Genomic DNA, 22,747 nt, shown 5'->3' on the forward strand with positions numbered 1-22,747 from the left:
ATCTTTCTGTGTGCATGCACATGCACTGCTTGTTCTCAATGTTTTCGTATACATTGTTCCTTTCTGTCCCCAATGCCAGGCTGTGGGAATCACAGGGAGGGCAGGATGTAAGTTGGACTGGCTCTTCCTGAGCTTAGGAGAGGACCTAGCAAAGGATGACTACCTCCTCCCACACAGCCATCCAGGGCAGCCTAAGAGAGGAGAATTAGAAAATCCTGAAGACCAGCCACTCCCCCAACCTCAAGCACAACCTCTGCATCAGGGGCTGTGAGAAGAGAAGCAAATGCATGGAGGGGACTTGTGGGTGGTTTCCACTCCTTTGGCACTGAGCAGTCCAAAGGGAATAGAACAGGATAGAGAATCTACTTCAATATTAATTATGGCCCATTGACCTACCAGAAATAAGGTGTTTGGCCCTCAGACTGAAAAGGATGGACCTGTGTTCTTACCATGTTGGAACATGCACTGGCAAAGGTCATGAATTTGGGATTGAACTGCAGACAGGTTATAGGACCTGTGTGTTTCCCATCCAACACAGCCACCTTCATCCCACTCTCCCCATTCCAGACATGAATTTTTCCGTCCTCTGAACCTGTGGGTTGGAGAAGATAAACACACATAAAAGGCCAACAACAGAGGACAGAGAGTCAAAGTATCACTGGTAAACTGTAGCTGAGACACCAGAAGAGAGCTATCAGACCTACAGGAATCAATCTTTGATTGCCAGCTTTTTAAAAAGGTTGCAGGGCTAAATGCTGCCCATACAGAATACCATTCAAAGTCAGTGGAATTTGTACATGCAAGTATGAAAGGAGAATTTACCCCAACTTGTTGTGGGGGTATAGTTACCAAGAAGGAGTATACCGAGTTGATCAGAATAACTTTATATACTCAAGTCTATATATACACACACACACACACACACACACACACACCACAGATGGTGACACTTGGCATCAGCAGAGTGAGGTCTTGCATACATTTAAAATGCTAGTGGCACAGCAGCAGCTACACCGATGTAGTGCTTCAGTGTAAACACTACCTATGCCGACAAGAGCAATTCTCCCATGGGCGTAGGTAATCCACCTCCCCGAGAGGCGGTAGCTAGGTCGACAGAAGAATTTTTCCACTGACCTAGTGCTGTCTACACAGGGATTTAGGTCGGCCTAACGATGTTGCTCAGATGTGTGGATTTTTCACACGCCTGGGCAACATAGCAAGTTTGACTTAATTTTCTAGTATAGACCAGCACTACGAAGAGAACAGCTTTGCTATGCACATTAATGACTTGAAGACCAACAGAGGATAAAAGGCATTGTTAAAAAGGTAGCTGTAGTGCTAAATAAAGCTCAGTGGCATCCTAAAAGCCATCTGATTATAATCCTGCAATTTGCATATCATTAAAGACCTGGTTTTCAGCAAGCTGTGCATGTATCTATGCATCTACTTGGAAGATGGAATATTGTATTTGTCTGCACAAATTCCCAGTTCATACACAGCGCAAGGTACGCATTGGACTTTGTTATATGCTTACTAGTTACATGCAGAATCAAATCAAAGATTCACACATGCGCACAACAGCTTGCTGAAAATCAGGCAATAGAAGTGCAATCTAGCCACTGAAAATTGTGCAGTCTGCAAATATGGTATGGTAAACCAGATTTCAGTGAGTTACGCTAAATGTGAATGGCCAACCTTGTTAAAGAGGTTTCAACTGTCATGATCACCATACAAGTTTTTATAGCAGAAGTCCATAAATTTTCATTTTAATGGGACACCTTGAATTTTTAAAACTGACTTCTTTTCAAAAATATTTAAGTCTTTGGTATAACCCCTTTTACATAAGATATCCTGACTTTTCAACAAAACCCCCAAAAAGAAGGTGGGGTTTTTGTTTCCTTTTTGTCTATATGGGATTTTTAGGAAAGAAGAAATTAAGTTGGCATCCAGGGTAAATTAGTCAAATTGCACAAAGCAAAATGGAAAAAAAAAAAGCATGATTCTGGAGTTTAGCAGTTGTAGGGATAAAGCTGAGAAAGAAGTGAATCTGTCCAACAACAGGAGGACTGAGGATACCAAAGAGTTTGAGAAGGGATATGTTTCCTGGCAAGAAGGGTAAAACATGCAGAACTAAGCTGTCTCCAAAGGATAAAACGAGGGGTGGGGGGGGGGGGGAGAGAAAAAGAAAGAAAAAAGGGACAGCCACCAGAATAAAGAACCACCATCAGAATGGTCTTTCCTGAGAAACTGAAAAACCACCCTAGATTTAATTTTAGTTATTAAGAAGAATTTATGGGCAGGTTACTGATGACCAGCTAGATTTCAACATTAGAATATCTTTAGGAGGAATATGAATGAGATTGTGGAGTTGTTTTGCAGACCAGCTTTCATTCACTGAGAGCAATGTATCCTAGAAGAGCCTAGTTGATACTGCGCAGATTACAGTACACAGGTAGCCCAAATAAAGAATGTAGTCCGCAGGTAGGATGGAGGGAGGCTGCAACATTCCAAACTATTCAGTTGCTTTTTACTCCTACACAATTTTACCCAGGCTGCTCTGCCAGTCCATCTCAACAGCAGCCTGAGGGGACCAACTCTTGGGGGTGATGGTAAGAGGGAAGTTCAGTCAGTAGCCCTTTCTAGCCTTCCTCTTGGCTGAGATTGCCAGCCAAGCTATCAATTAGCATCAGCTGTAGTGGTAATATGTGATGCAAACACTTGGCCAGTGGGAAACAGGGACAGACCTACTTACTAAATTAAACATTAAAGTACATTGTACTGAAATGACAGAGAGCATTGTAAGTGTCTCCCACAGCATAGTGAGGAAAGCATTTTGTAAGTCCTAAAATAGCCTCTTGCAGCCTTTAAACCAACTTTCAGTTTAATTATATTAATACCCAGTTTCAAAGCACTGAAATTGCTTTGTAAGAGGACACACAATGGCAGGCTACAAGGGGGTAAGGATATCTTACCAATCATTATGAACTGGGAATCTGGTGTGAACGATGCCTCCAACGTGACAGCCTTACTGTTATTATAACCCTACAATACAAAAGAGGTTAAAATGCCTTCAAGCCTGTGGCAAAGGAGACATGTTAAACCATACTTCCAGCTGAAGAACAGGAGCCCCTCCCTCAAGCATTACAGACTGCCCTATGCAAAGCTCTTCAAGTGCCACAGGAGGGGACAGAGCACAGATGTAAAGATTAGGAGTGGGGAATAATCAAGGTACTAAACCAAACAAACACTTTTCCCTCACTAGCAGAGCTTGAAAGCTCCATTAAAGGGAGTTAAATATCACAAGTAATTTCTAAAAGGGAAGAGGGAGAGAAATTTTCAAGTGAGCCAAGATTAAAGGGCTTGTCTACACTACAAAGTTAAGTTGACATAAGGTAGATCACATCAACCTAACTCTGGAGGTGTACACACTACAATGCTCCTCCCGCTACTTCAACACACCTGCTATGCCGACCTAATATCACCTCAATGAGAGATTTAAAACTTAAGGTCATGTAGTTAGAGCGATGCAGTCTCAGTGGAGACACTGCGTTGCTTACATTGCTTACTTCAACCTAAGTGACCTCCAAGAGATGTCCCACAATGCCTGTCATGACCGGTCTAGTCACCATTTTGAACTCTGCTGCCCTCCAGCCAGGTACACAGGCTTGCACTTCCTCCCCTTTTAAAGTCCCAGGAAGTTTTGAACTTGTTCTTTCTATGAGAGCTCTCCAACAGGAGCTGCTCAGTTGACCATGCCAGCTCCACACAGCAAACACGCTCCTGCCTGGAGTACACAGGAGGTGCTGGATCTCCTGGGTCTGTGGGGAGAGGAGACCATGCAGTCAGAGCTCCACTCCAGCCTTAGGAACTTTAACAGGTACAGCCAGATTGCTTGGGGCATGGAGGAGAACAGCTTGTAAAAATCAAAGAGCTGTGGCAGGCATACCAGGAGCAAGGGATGCAAACAGTTGCTCTGATGTAGAGCCACAGACACGCCACTTCTATACACTCTCCATATATCTTCCAGGACCACAGCAGTATCCAAGGCACTCTACCCAGCAGGAGATTAAACACAATGACAGCCTCACAGTCATTCAGCTGCAAGAGCCTCATTGGTGTATGTCCTTGTGAATCCCGTTCCCTCCCCTTTAAAGATGCTTTCCCCTGCATATATGAAGTTTACCTCAGCATTACACAGATAGGTTAGCATGGGTGTGGGAAAAAAAAAAATCTACTTATGGAAAGTATGAATTTATCTTTATTTATATTCATCACATAGTGTCTGCTGCTAACATTCACAGACAACAGCAACGGGTGCACACAGTCATTATTAGAAGGTTCATAGCACGGTGCAAACAAACAATGCCAGGCTCAGCACACTACAGCAACACACATTACTGTGGCTCAGTGTTAAAATGCTCCCTTCAAGGCCTCCCTCAGCCAAATAGCCTCCCCATTGAGCTTCTCTTCTAGCCTTTCAGGTTTCAGAGTGGTAACCATGTTAGTCTGTATCAGCAAAAAAGAGGAGTCCTTGTGGCACCTTAGAGGCTAACAAATAAAAATTTGTTAGCCTCTAAGGTGCCACAAGGATTCCTCATTGTTCCTTGTTATAGCCTTGTGTTCATAACGCACAGCACAATACCAAACAGCAGTGCAGGATCCATGCTTTCTGACAGAGATGGCTGGCTTGCAGGTTACTAGGGCAATTGAGTACCCATTGAATGATTAGATTGAAAAACTTGCATAATATAATGCTAAACCTGCCCCCAAGGGACACTGCAAACCCTTCCCCAAGACACCCTGTGACCAGTTGCACAGTGGGATAGCTACCCATGGTGCACTGCTCTCAGTGTTGATACAAGAGCTGCTCCTGTGGATGTGCTCCATTGACACAAGGAGCATCGTGTGGACATGCAACGGTGTTTTAATTACAGAAATGGCTGTACGTCCATGTAACTTAAGTTACTTTAACTTTGTAGTGTAGACAAGGCCTAAGAAATCAGGGGTACAATCAGCGGCAAATTAGTAAAGAAGCCCTCTCTAATACTTATGTCATCCACAGGGCATCAGCTATCTCTATTACTGCAACTGGAAGGGAGCTCCAAGAGACCTGCCCCTGGAATACATGGAACTGGGGTGTTTTATCCTCCAAACTAATAATCCCACATCATCCCATCCCTGACAAGGACGTAGCAAAGACAGCAGTTTCCAAGAAGGCAACCAAGACAGCATACTCACCCCAAACGTATGCAGCACAGCACCCTTAAAGGCATCAATCAGTCGAAGGAACCCTCCATTGGTTGATATGAGGATGAGCTTCCCGTCATTACTGAACTTCAAGCCTGTCCACTCACAGGTTCGATCGTACTGCATCTTGAATGTAGCAAACGGACCCTTAAAAAAAAAAGTGGTGGTGGGGGGGGGGAATGATTTGTATGTATGTGCACACAAACACTTACTTTGTTGGTAAAAAAAAATTTATATCTCCAGCACGGAAAAACATTTTAGATTCCTAAAAGGAAATAAACCAGACTGATATTGAACAAGCCAGTACTAGGTGCCACACAAAGGATGGCAGGGGAGAGTAGCAACAACCTGTCATATATTGTGATGCAGCAGTGTTCTGACACGCCACGATTCTGTCATCTCCAATAGCAACCAAACCACAACAGGATGTTTAGGAAACTTGTGGTTTCACCACCATAAAAGAAACAACAGTGAACAAACATCTGGTTCACCACTACAGTCACCAGAGAGAAGAATCAATTCTCACATTACATCTGATTATACAGGGCCAGATTTAAATGTACAATATAGTGACCATTTGCTAACAAGGCCCCCAAAGCTAATTTAAACTAAGGGCTGGAGCATCAGCACTGTAGCTCTCATCTAAAAACAGAGCTGTTCTCCGCCCATTTGCAGCTACTGTCGCCCAGTTAGTTTTCCTTCTCTCTTGGATGTTGCTGCTAGGTCCACCTGACCTAGATATTCTTCCAGCAGGGCCAGCAAGGAGGAAGAAACATTAACTGCTGCTTCCCACGTGTTACAGGAAGCCTGAGAAATGGGTTTGAAGTTCCCTCTGACTCCTATCAGCCTCCCTACACCCAGGGGCATCATCAGCTTAAGGTAGCAATGCCATTCAGCTCCTCAGTGATGATACCCATAGGCTTGCTCCCAAGCCCTCTGTCTAGTCTCTGATGCCAGTTCTCCTGGAGCAGAGAATAAGTGGATTGTGCACTGGTAGATTGTGCTTCAGACCCCATTCTGTGTAGAAATGTGCCAGGCCTCTGAGGCAGCAGCATATGCCTGAACCTCAGAAGGTGGACCAGGTTCATAACCAGTCTTGGAGATACTGTTATCAAAGACCCCAAATGACACAAGAAAGCAAGGCTATGGAAATGGAGTATAGTTCAGTGCTGAGTATGTTGGTGGAGGGAGCACGAGGATGCAAAGGCTTATGATGGGGAGAAAAACGTGCGGGGAGAGCAAATGTCAGAGAGGAAGAGGTAGGAAGGTGAGAAGTGGTTGGGTCAGTAGGTGGGACATAACCCAGAACAAATGCTTTTTACAAGAAGTTGATCTGGGGACTCAGATTTTAATAATTCTCTGGCTCTGGGGTTAACTAGACTAACTTAAAAGTAGATCCAACATGGGATTTAAGGATCTGGTGGTGGCACCTACTTGTACAAGAAACTCTTATACAAAGCCCTTTTCATATATTAAGTTTTATCTCCTTGGTGCTGCTGGCTGTAGCACGTGCCAAGATGTTTCAAGGGATGCTCCAAAGTCCAGGGTTTACATGCTGTTTCTTGTAAGCTATAAAGTATCAGAAATGCATCTAGCTTGTCTCTTACCTTGTCAAAAGAGCGGAGATCGTACAGCTTCACCATTTCAGAATTGACTCCAGCAGCAAAGATCAGCCCCTCTGGGTCAAAGGAGCATACGGGCTTCCCCTGAAGATGCATTAAACCCTAGAACATGGAAAACAGTTAAACTTGAATTCAAGTTGGGAATACTGGCGTATGCACTAAGTCCATTTCTGACAGCTCCCTCAGCTGTGCACAGATCCAGCAGGGCAGTCTGCTGGTAGAACAGCTGGGTTTTCAATGGTCAGTCTTCAGTCTTATCAAGAATCTTTCAAAAGGCAGCTTCTCATGTCCCACACTGGCACTAGCCTCTCAATTCTGTACATGGAGTATCAACAAGTGGCTAAGTGGCCATTCATCCAGAAAGGGTATGAGGAACTAAATACATGGCCTCAACTCATCCCAGGTGGCACGTGATTATTATGGAACACTGTGAAAAGGACAATCCTAAGAGGTTAGTCAATTTAATACATTCTAAAAGTTAAAAGGTTTAGGACAGAGAGATGAGAAAGACTTTATATTAGCTTCACTATTAAGGTGAAATAATCTGATCGGTCTGAATTACTGCTGAAGAAATTTAGGAAAACAATTCAGATACACCCCCTGCTCAACACCCAACTACATCTCCTATGGGAAAGAAACTTGCATCACAAGAACAAAAGTAACCAACCAGAACAAGGAGTGCTGCAGAGGCAACATACTACACACTTCTGTGGGGAAGGGAGACGCATCTTGTATTAGTAACAATTATCACTTCTGAGAGTTTCACAGAACACTCCTGCTGGAAGTGATGGAGGTTGTGGGGCTAAAAGACTGACCATTCAGGGAGATGAGCACCCACGTGCAGCTCTGATAAACACTGTCACTACCTATGCTGATTTAACACAAAAACAAACCTTCTACAAGCTAGGAGGCAAAAAAAGTGTTAAACCAAAGAGATCAGATTCCCACACAAGGGTTAGCATAAGAGTCAAGGACAAAATTCTCACTCCACACAAACTTTGCACTGGTTTAACTACAGGTGTTACGTTAAATAACATAATGCAGCTTTGTTTAGTGGACACTCTTGCAACATTGTGTTTAGACAAGCCCTCAGCATGAACCTGAAAAACAGGGGAAATTAAGATTTTTACAATGTCAAAATTACATAAAGTCGCACATAGAATGGAAGTGAGATGTGGAGAACAATGTCACATCAGCAATATCTGCTGACTTCCCATGAGACCAAGCTAAAATTTAGAAAGCAAGAGGCTCTTACCAACATGCACACTACCAAAGAAAGCAAGGTTTCTGATTTAAAGGGCTTGTGCTTAGGCAGGTATAACTATGCTGCGAGAAAAAAAAAAAAAGTTTTCAATTTGTGCTTTACAGCTGGTCCTCATGAATCAGTGACTGTCTCCCTCTGAAGCTCTGTACTCCCAGTAAGGACGGAGGCATGTTTAGGACCTGCCAGTCTCTTCAACAAACATTTTTTCAACACTGCAAATATCGCAAGAGTCAAGGTGTGTGAATGCCAGGTACTTTCAGTGTCCATTTTATAGGAAGGCCTATTCAAGTTTCTGCTTTGGAGGGATTTTACTATGAAACCAGAAATACTAAGTACAGCATAATGGAGGTAACTGGTAATAACGAGAGATGTTAATGAATATACAATGTTACGGTAAGCTTTAGACAGCATTTTGGATAATTGACAAATTAGTTATAACATCCACAGCACTTGAAACAGTACGGGCTTATCATAGACAAAGTTGCAGTGTTAACATAGGGTGAATCTTCCAGCTTCCCCAAGTTTAATTCAGCTGGGAAACCCTGGAATCCTCCTGGCTCTAAGTCTGCTTGTGTATTTAACTGCTTAATGTTTTTCATTTTAAAAAAACAAACAAACAAAGCCAGAGCACTCAAGTAAGGGGTCCCATTCTGTCACCACTGATTCCAAGGTACATGGGAGACTTCTAGAGAAGACTGAAGACTGTTTGAGGCTACGGTGTCATTAATATGCTGACAACACCCAACTAGCTCCTTGTTTCATCAGCTTCAGAAGTTGCTCTTTTCTTGCCCTTCCAGCACTTCCCCAAGATAGAACCTGGAGGAAAGTGAGTGAGGACAGAGTGTATGCACAAAATGAATACCTAAACAGGGATTCTGCCTGAGATGACTTCTTCCGAATTCCAAGAATGCTGGTGGCAACCATGTAATACTTCATGATAGTATAAAAACGAGACCACCTATTTATTTAATCTACAACCCATTTTTCATCATTTCAAACTAGAAGCTTTCTTGCACATTTCATGGCAACTGTCAGCAGACATACAAGTGAATTTGGTATCCCACCTGGCAGTTTGGAGAGCGGAGATCCCAAAGTCGGATGGTTTTATCGAGTGATCCAGAAATAAAGGTATCATCCACTGGAGACATGGACAGGGCAACCACTCTGCAATACAGAAGATTAGACAGATCGGGTATCACACAGGTGTGCAAGAAAGTTAGCAAACTAACTATTATCCTGTTGGCTTCACACAAGTTCAAAATACTTAACATTTTTTATGGCATGAGAAGCAAAGTGAATTAAGTCTAACATGGTTTAGGTTCATTACAACACTGCTTTAGCCTCTCTTGTTCTGTTTCATAGCCACCAAAATCTTGATCACCGAAGTGTCCCCTTGTCACATCTCTTACCTCTTGCTGTGCCCTGGAAAGTATCGGATGTATTTATTATCATGTAGGGAGAGGTAACGAATTGTATCTGAAAGAAAATATAAGGAACACATAAGCATATATCATACAATAAATGTTCTCCACCAGATAGCAATGATGGTCTGCTTTGTCTTCAAGAGGGATGCTAAAATGGGATCAACTGAATTAGAAACTGAAACAAAGCAGTCTGGAAGAAAAAGAAACAGCAGAACTAGTGAGGATGGTCCCAATGGTCTGGAGAGAACACGAATACTTCATGTAGTGTAAATGAATTGCCATGAGATGTATACAGTTCTCTACTCCAAAGTTACTGAAGCAAAATAAAAATCAAATAATTGTTCAGTTTTTACTCAAGCATTTCTCACAGAACTACAGCTTTCTAAAAGTTCATGCCAGCATTTCCTGTTAGAAAGGAAGGGAGTATAGATTTATCATGCAAATACCATAGTCCTTTTAATGCAGCCATGCAAGAAGAACTGTCTCCAGCTAAATAACCACAGCAAAGGTGTGAACTTTGTCACTCAAAACGACAATGAGGCCATGTCTATACATACAGCTCTTCCGTCAGAATAAGAAACCCACCTCCACGAGTGGAGAGAGAAGCTCTCCCTCCAACATAGTGCTGTGCACATTACCTCTTATGGTGGTATAACTTATGTCGCTCAGGGTGTGGAATATTCACACCACTGAGTGACGTAAGTTTTGCTGGCATAGGCTGTAGCGTAGACATAGTCTGAGATGCAAATGTCAAAGCCAGGCTGGGACCATTTAAATACTAATTGCTAAGCACAGGCATTAAATACCTCAGAAGAAGAGGTTTTTTTAAAACAAAACAAAAAACAAAAACAAAAAAACTTGTTCCCTTTGTGCTTTCTTGCACCTCTTCCTGACTGGAAAAAGCTTTGGGAGTAAAGGAGGAATAAGTAACGAGAACAGAAGAAAAGACCCTTTTCATCTAACAGCACTTTCTTTACAAAAACGTAAAATAGCACAGGACAGAACTGATCATAGTATTTTGAAGTCAGTAATTCTTTTAAGTGGCCTTCACCAAATATAGACTACAGTACTAACAGCAATTTTCTTTTGGAAGATTCTGTTGAGATTTTTCACCGCAGATTGAAAGAATTCTACAGAACATAATTCACCTGAATACAAGTGTTGAGAATACTTTTATTTGCACATGCATTTGTGAATGGAGCAGTGTAAATAAGATCAAATTAAGTCTCCAACATCAGCAGTAAACTTTTACTAGGGGAGACAAAAAGAGGGAAAAATAAAAGTAGCTAACTACCTCCCAATTTCTTTTTTACATAAACCCTGTTTTAGAAATATAGATGGACAAAAAGACTGATGTTATAGGAAACCAAAGCAGGGGTTTTTTTTTGTTTTTGTTATTAAGTTTTGACACCTGTTGATTGTTTATTCAGGTTGACATGTTCAATACAGTTACATCAACAAGTGGTGCTGAGACTGCAACATTAATACCAAATTAAGGTAAAGGTGGAAAATTCTGTTTTCACCTTTGTTATTGCAATACTAGCTGGTGGGCTAAATGACTTTTCTGCAAGGCAGGGTGAGAGTAATGAGTTTGTAATCTGTGGGGAACACCTTCTGGACATCTGGAAGGCTAGAATATTTTTCTAAATGCCTTTTTCTGTAAAATACACGTTATGTGGAAAATCCCTCAAATCCAACAATTCTTGACAAAGATTTTCCATTGAGTCAGCTGAGGTCAGAGTTCTCCACAGTCCTCCAGAGTCTGGCAAGAGAACTTTAAGGGTAACTTGGTGACCAAGCATGAATAGCTCAATCTGATGCACCATTCTGAAAGGCTTCTTTTCCTTTGGAGTACCTTCAGATGATCAAATGTCATAAGTCAATCCACCAAAATCAGGAGTTTTACATCCCATTATCGTTAGTACTTACCTGTTTTTACACAGCAAATTTGGTACATATTCCTAGTTTTTCTGCTAAAAACTGCAGTTACCTGTTTTAGAAGAACACAGGTGAAATCTTACCTTCCTCTGCTAAATACAAACCATTTGTGAAGCACGAGTGGGTGATCCTTTTAGCCGACAGTGCGCTGTCCCAGGCAAGGCAGTGGCCTGTACAGTTATCTCCTGTACCGGGTGGTATCATAGACCCTCAAACTGTACAAACTACTACCTCAGCCTGGAATTAGGCAAGAGGAACCAGGTTTGAAGCTCTTGAGGAACCCTTCAGAAAGAACTGCATCAGAAGCAATTCAGAGGCATATATGTACTTGTGTGCAAATACCAGCATTCGTACAGTAAAGGAATGGCTTCATTTCACCCTTCTCTTTCTGTAAATGCAACATCCTGAAAAGTTAACATCCTGTACACTTCCCACAGTTTCACTCATAGGGTCTATGCAAACTATGGACCACCACAGGAGGAAAGCATGCTAGTTTTCTCAGGCCAGTTTACAATTACTTGCAGTACAAATACTAGTAATAAATCTTTTCTAATCCATTTCTATCACCAGTGTATTTGCTTTAAAAGCTACTCAAAGAGAAACCACTTACAAAATGATAATCAAACTTCAAACCATCAAATTACAAATACCACCTTAACACAATGGATTTAAAGACAATAAACAAATATTGCACCAGGTCAGAGCTTCTCTCAATGAATGATACCACAATGGAGATCAACGCAAAAGTAAAATACTATCATTACAATGAGACAGTCAGTAAGTGCAGAAAATAAATTATAACCATGAGAGAAAGCTATATGAGGATCAGAAAATTGATTGGGAGCTTCACCAGGAATGAAGTTCTCCAAGGATTCCTGACATTACAGCACAGTCATTTATACCAGCTGTTTCTGACACAGGGAAGAAGAATCACTTTGTGGAGGAAAGAATGTGAACCTGTGGGAGCTGATGAATTAAATCAAAAATTTTAACACCCAACTAATCCTTTCACCCCAGGCTCGGCAAGCAAGCAACTTTAATTCACTGAAGATTATGAAGTGCAGTTATGACGAGAAATGACTATGGAAAAAGAGAGACAGACACTTCAAAACAGATGGATTGCCCATGCATATTATACTGGGAAAGCAGAGGGGCCAATGGACAAAGTCAAGATTGGATGCACAAGAGATGTGTTCTACTCCAGGCTTAGTTAGTGATTTGCTACATCACCTCAATTTCCTGCCCTCCATTCTGTACAAACAGGGAGAATATGTCCCTATCTTTGTAAGGCACTTTGAGATATAGAGGTGAAAGATACTATAGAAATGCTATGTATTGTTTTGAGTCATCTGCTTGCTTTGACAATTCTTTTGTTAAGGTACTCTTTACCCCTGTTGATACTGCAAAGCCAACACAGCTATAAGAGCACACTTGCATGAGCCGGAATGGAACCCACAGAATTGTTAACTAAGTTCCAGATACAGAATCTTAATCAGTGATGAAGCACTAGCCAGAAGAAAGTTTGCCTCTTGATCTCAAATTGAATTTGAAAGGTTGTCAGAAAGAAAACATCACAAACAACAGTTTTTAAAATGTTAGCTTGAGCACCATTTGCTGTAGAGTCACTGAGTGGGGAAAAATCTTCACAATGGCGTTTTTCAAGGCATAACTATTCAAAACTTCACTAATAAGGTAGTAACTATGTTTATATGAAACAGTCACAGAGAAGCTAAACGATTGGACCCATATCAAACAGCCAAGAATAGAACTCATCTCCCTTCAAACAATTAAATCATGTTAACTCTGGTTATTATAGCAAAGAGGATCAGCAACAATAGGTCATTCATTATGTTAGCGAATGACTGAGTTATGCTTTAAAGATTAACATCTCTGTTTGCCACCATCCTAGAGGTTGCTAAAAATGAGCCATTCATATCAGTCAAGACCAAAGCTTTCCCCAGCCCTCCACTACTGTTTATCTGGGCGTGCCATCTAAGTGCAGAAAGATTAAACACGGTCACTTACCATCTATTTTGTTGGAGCTGTACACCACAGTGTTGGCAGCATGTGTGTATCTGATTAGGTCCACTCCATACTTTTTACTATACAGTGTTCTCTTTGGTCTGTCAAAAGAAAATACAGAAATAATTATGTCTACTTCAACACACAAGAGCTCAAGCTGCAACCTACCAACTATTAGTCTACTTTTTAGTAACTTAAAACTATAAATCCTTTGAGGTACCAGGTCCTTTTATATGAGGAAGGAAAACTGTTGAGATCATTAAGACCAGAAAACAGAACCAAAGGGGACCTAGTCACATCGTGCACTAATGGATTAGCCTTCCACCTCTGGGGACCTATATTAAAAACCTAAGATAATTAATAGGACTCATTTTAGTTTCTTGTGAACAAGATATCACCACAACAGTCACTGTAGAATTTGACACATGCTCATGCCAGCTCAGGAAACACAAGGAATTGGGGGTGTTTTAAGCTAGGAATGGGCAACAGTTGACAAAGTTGTATGGTATAAGCTACAGCATGAGACACTAAACCTAGTACAAGTTATGACAGTCTGTTCCTTGCTTTCACTGGTGCTAAATTCATGCACACACCATAAAGTGTAACTTGGATTCTTTCCCAATACCTTAAAAGAACCCAAACCTCTCTTTTTCATTCATTCTCAAACAGAGGAAGACTCTGGATCCGCTTTAGGAAACATTTTGGGAATATCTTCGACATTTCTTCCACAAGTTAAAAGGCCAATAGACAAATGTTATTGGGGGGGGGACGGGGACACGACACCCACACATACTATTTGCTTCTAGTACTCCAAAATTTCAGTAACCTCTATCCCAAAAGTCAAATTCTGACATGTCCAGAGCCTCAGTAAAGGCCTGAATATGCTAGAGGAAGTTAAGATACAAATTAATTTGTTTTGTTTTCAGAATACAAGTGGACAAAACTTTAACTGCAACATACTGCAGTGTAAGGTTTCAGTTTCTGCTTACAACCAGAGGGAACTCAAGGAGGTAGATTGTCTGAAACTGATCTGACAACCACCACATTTTATGTATAAACAAGTATTCATTCAAAATTTCCAGAGATACTGAGTGACTTAGTACTAAAACTCCAAATTCCAAGAATCAAACCTGATACTAGCCCACTGAATCTTCTTCCAATACACACACATTCTCTGTCCCACCATAGTTTACCTTGGCTGTACCACTGATCAAATTCTCAAGCATTTTTTCAAGTGTTAGAAGTTTAGCATCTCCACTGGCTTCTCTTCCCCATCACATCAAATGTAGATGTTTTGTTCACTCTTTAGAATCCCAACGTAACTCAAGCCAGGCTGGGAAAAACCATATTGCTCAGAGACCTAGAACAAGCATAAGCCGGAAAGTTGAATGACTTCGGGCACAGTAGCATAGAGCTGCTAGAGGGAGAGTGACCAAAGGAGCTAAAATGGAGTGCAGAAAAGAGTTGAGCTGCTGCACAGACAAGGAGAGACAAAATGACTAAGCAGAGCAATAAAACTGAGCTGCAAGGCAGAGGAGAGGAAATGGGCCTAGTTGATGTTAACTATAAAGTAGTGCCTTGGGAGAATGGGTGGGAGGAGTGAGTAGTGAACTACTTGAGCATGCCCAAGACTATGGACTTGTCTTCACTGCAGGCGTAATTGGAAGGCATTTTATCACAAGGTTAAGTGTTAGGTTAGCTTGCCAACCAAGCCAGTGTAGGCTTTGAAGTAAAATAAACTTGACTATTTACTGCTGCAAAACAATTCGATTGGTTTTAGGAGGGAAATGGCTGCTCTAATATTTTGTTACAACTTTGTAACCAAAGTTTGCTGCTGTTCCCAGAATCAGCCAGTTTAATTTGCAAATAAATCCCCGACTGCCACACTATTTTAAAACACATTTGTATTAAAAATTATACACAAACTGTCAATTTAAAAAATGCCTGGATACACTTTTTTTTTTAAATCCAAAAAACTCAACAAGCAGCCTGGATCTGCAGATGGTAATACTGAAGTCCCTGTGCCAACTAAATGGAACACTAAAGTTTCTTGTAAAAAAGATTAATGTTTTGTGTAATTTGCACAAAGCATGAGAATCTGATAAGAGCTGTCTTCTTGTAAATTGGTGCACGACCTCTAGAATTAATTCACTGAACACATTCAACTTTCCTTCTTATAATTGTACTAGGTCTCTAAGCAATGATTCATATTTGTATGACTCCTCTTTGGCTCATGAAATGTACGGAAACAGAAAATGTGTCATTTTGTCCATAAGAAGCTCTTATTAGATTACTCCATAAAAACCCAACAAGGAGATCCAAAAGAGTGTGTCTTTTTAAAAAAAACCTGGATTATAGTCACTGAACAATTTCAATTCTTAGAGATTTTGAAATATCCTGCCACTTGCAAGCCAAAAGTGGCCTTAATCCTGGAACAATACAAACATCCACAAAGTAAAATACTTTGGAGGCAATTACAATGTGTCCTAGGGACATTCTCAGAACGAATACAGTAAGATAAGCTTACTGATGAAGATACTGACAAGCCTGTACCTGAGCAAGAATCAATGCCCATCCGTTTTGTACAGGTTGGGCAACTTTGTACTATCTTCTGGATGCAGCAATTAATACAGCAAAAACAATGAGGAATCCTTGTGGCATTTTAGAGACTAGCATTTATTTGGGCATAAGCTTTTGTGAGCGAAAACCCACCTCATCAGATGCATGTAGTGAAAAATATACAGTAAGCAGTATAAATATTACACATGAAAATATGGGAGTTGCCTTACCAAGTCTGGGGGGGTGGTGTGTGTGTCAGTGCTAACTAGGCCAATTCAGTTAAGGTGAAAGTGGCCTATTCTCAACAGTTGACGAGAAGGGGTGAATATCAAGAGAGGGAAAAGTACTTTTGTAGTGCTAACAAGGCCAATGTAATCAAGGTGGATGTCGCCCATTTCCAAATGTTGACAAGAAAGTGTGAGTATCAGCAGAGGGAAAATTACTTTTTGTAGTGACCCATCCACTCCCAGTCTTTATTCAGGCCTAATTTGATGGTGTCCAGTTTGCAAATTAATTCCAGTTCAGCAGTTTCTTGAAGTCTGTTTTTGAAGTTTTTTCGTTGAAGAATTAAGTCTGTTATTGAGTGTCCAGGGAGGTTGAAGTGCTATCCTACTGGTTTTTGAATGTTACAATTCTTGATGTCTGATTTGTGGGTCCGTTTATTCTTTTGCATAGAGACTGACCGGTCTGGCCAATGTACATGGCAGAGGGGCATTGCTGGCACATATCACATTGGTAGATGTGCAGGTGAACAAGCCCCTGATGGTGTGGCTGATGTGGTTAGATCCTATGATGGTGTCCCTTGTATAGATATGCAGACAGAGTTAGAGACTAACAAATTTATTTGCCAAGGTGTCACAAGGACGCCTCACTGTTTTTGCTGATACAGACTAACATGGCTACCACTCTGAAACCAATTAATATAGGTTTCAGAGTAACAGCCGTGTTAGTCTGTATTCGCAAAAAGAAAAGGAGTACTTGTGGCACCTTAGAGACTAACCAAGTTATTTGAGCATGAGCTTTCGTGAGCTACAGCTCACTTCATCGGATGCATACCGTGGAAACTGCAGAAGACTTTCTATACACACAGAGAATATGAAACAATACCTCCTCCCACCCCACTGTCCTGCTGGTAATAGCTTATCTGAAGTGATCATCAGGTTGGGCCATTTCCAGCACAAATCCAGGTTTTCTCACCCTGGATTTGTGCTGGAAATGGCCCAACCTGATGATCACTTCAGATAAGCTATTACCAGCAGGACAGTGGGGTGGGAGGAGGTATTGTTTCATATTCTCTGTGTGTATAGAAAGTCTGCTGCAGTTTCCACGGTATGCATCCGATGAAGTGAGCTGTAGCTCACGAAAGCTCATGCTCAAATAACTTGGTTAGTCTCTAAGGTGCCACAAGTACTCCTTTTCTTTTTGCAATTAATATAGGTTATTCTTGTATAAAGGTGCATAGCAATTGAATCTCCTCATAGTGATGCTGCATTCTTGATCACCCACAGACTTGTGCTTGCTAACCTGGATCTCAAAAAACATTGTCCATATCTTAAAGTGTGAATCTGTTTTGAAAAACTGTAAAATTTGAAGTTCTAAGTTAAAAAAAGTGTTAACTAAGCTAAGCTGAGGCCTTTCAGGCAACTGTAAGTAATTTTGGAGGTGTCCATCCAGGGATGCTGAGCTGTGAGTCAAACCACTGCAACAAAGGTAATGATCAATCATTTGAGTTGTTACCCATTTGGGCCATGCAACAGAAACTGAGACAGGGGCTAATATAGCCCAATTTAGGTGCATTTATAAGATCAGGCAAATATGCAGACACATTGTTTACCATGATTACCTGCCATTTCTCACATTTCAAGGAGATGATCTCCTTCAGAGACTTTGACATTGCTGACCCTTGAAAGCTTTGTTGCTTTAACTATGCTGGCATAAAACTGCAAAAGAATCCTAGTGTAGAAGCAGTTATACCAAAATGAAAGTGTACATACACCTGTAGAGCTTACTGAGGTCTGTCAAAGTGAAATAAGCAACACAAGTATAAAGCACCTTATACCAATAATTATGCTGATAAAAGCAATAGTGTATGTCAATTAAAAAAAAAAAAAAGAAAAAACAGCAATCCTCTCACCAACAGTAATGCTGGCAGAACTCAGTGAGTTTAGACCAGGCATTTCAAAAGCTAGGAAGCACTATGTCGGAACACAGCAATGAAAGAGAATCATCCTGCCCTTATTTTTAAAAGCATATTATTAGGGATAACAAGTTTGAAAAGGTAAGGATTTCTGGCTCCTTGGAGGCAAAACTGTAGGGAAAAAACTGATCTACAGGCCTGATGCTGTCAAGTTTCACCATGGTACAGCAACCATCATTCAGTTTCCAGTGCTTTGAGTCCACACTATGGCCTAGTGATAAGAGAAGTAATCCAATATAGCAATGTACAAATTAAGTATCTTCGAGGCCACTTTACAAAAACAAGTAAGGAGAAAAGTGGCTTATCAATAGATGCCTTTAAAATTGCACCTACTTTCAAATGCACAAATGACAGTGGATATGCATGTTTTAAAAAATCCTGTAACCAGGCAACCTACACTTCCAGATACATTTATCTTGACAAAACGTGAATTACCTTTTAGCACTGCAATATCAAACTGTGGATTTTCCACAATGACATTAATCTAAACAAGTCCACATCAGGACATGACACAGATATAAACTAAAGGCCCAAATGTAGATGCATTCCAGTCTCATCAAGCTATTGTCTACTGATATGAAGTGTATTCCTGGGGAAATTCTGCACCAAAAAATTAAAAATTGTACACACAACATTTTAAAATTCCACAAAAATTATCAAAACAACACTATATAATCACGTCAGTTTCAATTATTTGGGTAATTTATTCCAAAGTACCTGTCAGCATGTATGCCTAACAATACAGACACACAAAAATTCCCTTAGGAGTAGAGGGTTAAAGAAACCCCTAAGACAGGGGTGGGCAAACTTTTTGGCCTAAGGGCCTCATCTGGGTATGAAAATTGTATGGTGAGCCATGAATGCTCACAAAATTGGGGGCGAGGGTGTGGTGGGCTCTGGGATGGGGCTGGGGATGAGGGATTGGGGTTGCAGGAGGGTGCTCCAGGCTGGGACTGAGGGGTTTGGAGGGCAGGAGGGGGATCAGGACTGGGGCAGAAGGTCGGGGTGCCAGCTTCGGTCAGCACTTACCTCAAGCAGCTCCCAGAAGCAGCAGCATGTCTCCATTCCAGCTCCTACGCGGAGGCGTGGCCAGGCGGCTCTGTGCAGCCAATGGGAGCTGCAGGGGTGGCGCGTGGGGCGGGGGCAGTGTGCAGAGCCCCCTGGCAAGCCCCGGACCCTGGCAGGAGCTCGAGGGCCAAATTAAAAGGTCTGGGAGGCCAGAAGCGGCCCACGGCCATAGTTTGCCCACCCCTGCCCTAAGACAACCCAGTTCCTGTTTCTCCGCCCTCCTCCCCGGGCCAGACACTGCCCTCCCTAGCTCAGGCACTCACACCCCCTGCTCCCCAGGGATCCAAAGGGAGAAATAGCCTGACGCTGGGTCTTGGGCTTGCATGGAGTTTCCTGCACACCGCCATCTCCTTCCTTCAGGGCATGCTGGGAACTGCAGCTGCCAGGAACTCTCCAGCTCCTCCTCCCCCTCCCCACAGCAGTGTCTCCCAGGTCCAGTGGCCCTTCGTGGCGGCCTGCTGCTCATTTCTGGCGGGGGGGGGGGGGGGGGGGGGGTGAGGCTGGGGAATTCTGCACACGCAACATTAATTTCTGCAAAATTCTGTATTGCACAGTGGTGCAGAATTCCCCCAGGAGCAGAAGCGGGACTAGGAACAGTACCATCATGGACAGTCACAGTAACTGCTCATCAGCGCCAGCATTAGTGGAGGATGTACAATCAAGATGTAGATTTCAAAGCTAGCGGACACCATCCATATTATTAGGGTATTAGATTTTACTTGAATTTGAAATAACTTATAGTCTTAGTTTAGGCTCAGACAGGCGGGGGCAGTAACATTTTAATTTGTATGAAAGCAAAAAGACATACTACACATAAAACCAAGTGACATACTGAAAACAAGTATAAAAAGAATCCACACAAAGTAGTCCAAAACAGAACAACCAGAATGCAGAGAGATGCCATTCAACAATCACAACAGCGACAATAGTTCATTTTAACTTCTTTGACAGAATAAAAGCACAGGCAAGTAACTTTTTTCTTGTCAAATAATCACACCACCTCTCCCTACTCATATGGGCTACCATTTTATTATACAGTCCCACACCACCTCCACTCGGCTACTACTGCCCTCTTCATCCACTTCCCCTACAAGGCTGTGTTTTTTTTGTTTGTTTTTTTAACTAACCATCTTATGTATACCTTGCAGCCTACTTTGGTCATTCATGCCACTCCACCCCTCACTGAATTCCTAAAAGCTCACCTCTACAATAAGATGCACAGCATAAGATTTGAGAAAATTCTTAAAAAAAAAACAAACCTTAACACTTGAGATCATCAAGATGTGCTCATGCTTAAACCGAGCAACCACATGACCATATCTGTAACCCTAGTCACTTCTTGTACCATCCACACGCTACTTTTGGTCACCCTTTCATGTCACATCAAAAGATCGAATTAGGGACCACATCTTTGTCTTCTGAGATGCTCCATGCTCAATTCTGGGCCCTGTAACACACACACACACACACACTATCTCTGGTATAATGCTATTAGCAGAAAAGCCACATCAGAAAGAGGCACTTTTAGAGACAGACTAAGTAAGTGCACCAGGATGTTTACCTTTTCCTGAAATAATTTTATTTAGGAATTACGGTTTGGCTCACTTTGGTCTGAGTCTTATAGTAAATGACTCACGTCTTCCATCTACAGATGTTCTATTCCCAAAACACAATAATTTACATAGGATTAGTTTATATATATTTTTTCTTATACCGAATCAGAAAGTGCATTTTTCAAGAGTTCTGTGAATTTATTTATTCCCATGATTGATGTTCTACTACATGCTCCAAGATTACAAGATGAATTTTATTCACTCATGAATCAAAATGGCTCTATTCTCACTGTCTAAATCCATATTTGCTCAGTTTCTGAAAACATCTACATTCACTGAATCATAGAACTGGAAGGGACCTCGAGAGGTCATCTAGTCCAGTCCCCTACACTCAAGGCAGGACTAAGTATTATCTAGACCATCCCTAACAGGCATTTGTCCAACCTGCTCTTAAAAATCCCCAATGATGGAGATTCTACAACCTCCACAGGCAATTTATTCCAGTGCTGAACCACTCTGACAATTAGCAAAAAGAAAAGGAGGACTTGTGGCACCTTAGAGACTAACCAATTTATTTGAGCATAAACTTTCATGAGCTACATCCGATGAAGTGAGCTGTAGCTCACAAAAGCTTATGCTCAAATAAATTAGTCTGTCTATAAGGTGCCACTAGTACTCCTTTTCTTTTTGTGAATACAGACTAACACGGCTGCTACTCTGAAATCTGACAATTAGGAAGTTTTTCCTAATGCCCAACCTAAACCAACCTTGCTGCAATTTAAGCCATTGCTTCTTGTCCTATCCTGAGAGGTTAAGAACAATTTTGCTCCCTCCTCCTTGTAACAACCTTTTATGTACTTGAAAACTGTTATGTCTCCTTTCAGTCTTCTCTTTTCCAAACTAAACAAACCCTTTTTTTCCCCCCCCAATCTTCCCTCATACATAATGTTTTCTAGACTTTTTGATCATTTTTGTTGCTCTTCTCTGGACTTCCTCCAATTTCTCCACATATTTCCTGAAATATGGCACCCAGAACTGGACACAATACTCCAGTTGAGGCTGAATCAGTGCCGAGTAGAGCAGAAGAATTACTTCTCGTGTCTTGCTTACAATACTCCTGTTAATACATCACAGAACGATGTTTGCTTTTTCTGTAACAGTGTTACACTGTTGACTCATATTTAGCGTGTGATTCACTATGACCCCCAGATCCCTTTCCACAGTACTTCTTCCTAAGCAGTACTTTCTCATTTTGTGTGTGCGCAACTGATTATTCCTTCCTAAGTGGAGTACTCTACATTTGTCCTTATTGAATTTCATCCTATTTACTTCAGACCATTTCTCCAGTTTGTCCAGATCATTTTGAATTATATTCCTATCCTCCAAAGCACTTGAAACCCCTCCCAGCTTGGTATCGCCTATAAACTCTATAAGTGTACTATCTATGCCATTATCTAAATCATTGATGAAGATACTGAACAGAACCCGACTCAGAACCGATCCCTGCGGGACCCCACTCATTATGCCCTTCCCGCATGACCGTGAACCACTGATAATTACTCTCTGGGAACCATTTTCCAATCAGTTATACACTCACCTTATAGCAGCTCCATCTAGCTTGTATTTCCCTAGTTTGTTTATGAGAAGGTCATGTGAGACAGCATCAAAAGCCTTACTAAAGTTAAGATATACCACATCTACCATTTCCCCCCTATCCACGAGGCTTGTTACCCTGTCACAGAAAGCTATCAGGTTGGTTTGACATGATTTGTTCTTGACAAATCCATGCTGACTTATTTATCATCTTATTAGCTTCTAGGTGTTTGCAAATTGATTGCTTAATTATTTGCTCC

At 41.5% G+C, this 22,747-nt stretch overlaps 1 protein-coding gene across 3 annotated transcripts in view; it reads right to left on the reverse strand.

Moving 5' to 3' along the window:
- The window catches only part of WDR82 (WD repeat domain 82), a 33,571-nt gene that overhangs the window by 4,298 nt on the left and 6,526 nt on the right, over positions 1 to 22,747 (reverse strand). Inside the window, exons 2-8 of one of the 3 annotated variants that reach the window (XM_073352471.2) lie at positions 13,521 to 13,618; positions 9,543 to 9,609; positions 9,198 to 9,297; positions 6,855 to 6,971; positions 5,239 to 5,394; positions 2,973 to 3,042; positions 397 to 592 (exon numbers count right to left, since the gene is read on the reverse strand). In XM_073352471.2, coding sequence (XP_073208572.1) covers positions 397 to 592; positions 2,973 to 3,042; positions 5,239 to 5,394; positions 6,855 to 6,971; positions 9,198 to 9,297; positions 9,543 to 9,609; positions 13,521 to 13,618 — 804 coding nt within the window. The other 2 variants (XM_073352474.2, XM_073352473.2) reach the window with 2 other exon arrangements.

The sequence above is a fragment of the Lepidochelys kempii genome, chromosome 7, assembly GCF_965140285.1.
Source record: "Lepidochelys kempii isolate rLepKem1 chromosome 7, rLepKem1.hap1, whole genome shotgun sequence".
NCBI lineage: Eukaryota > Metazoa > Chordata > Testudines > Cheloniidae > Lepidochelys > Lepidochelys kempii.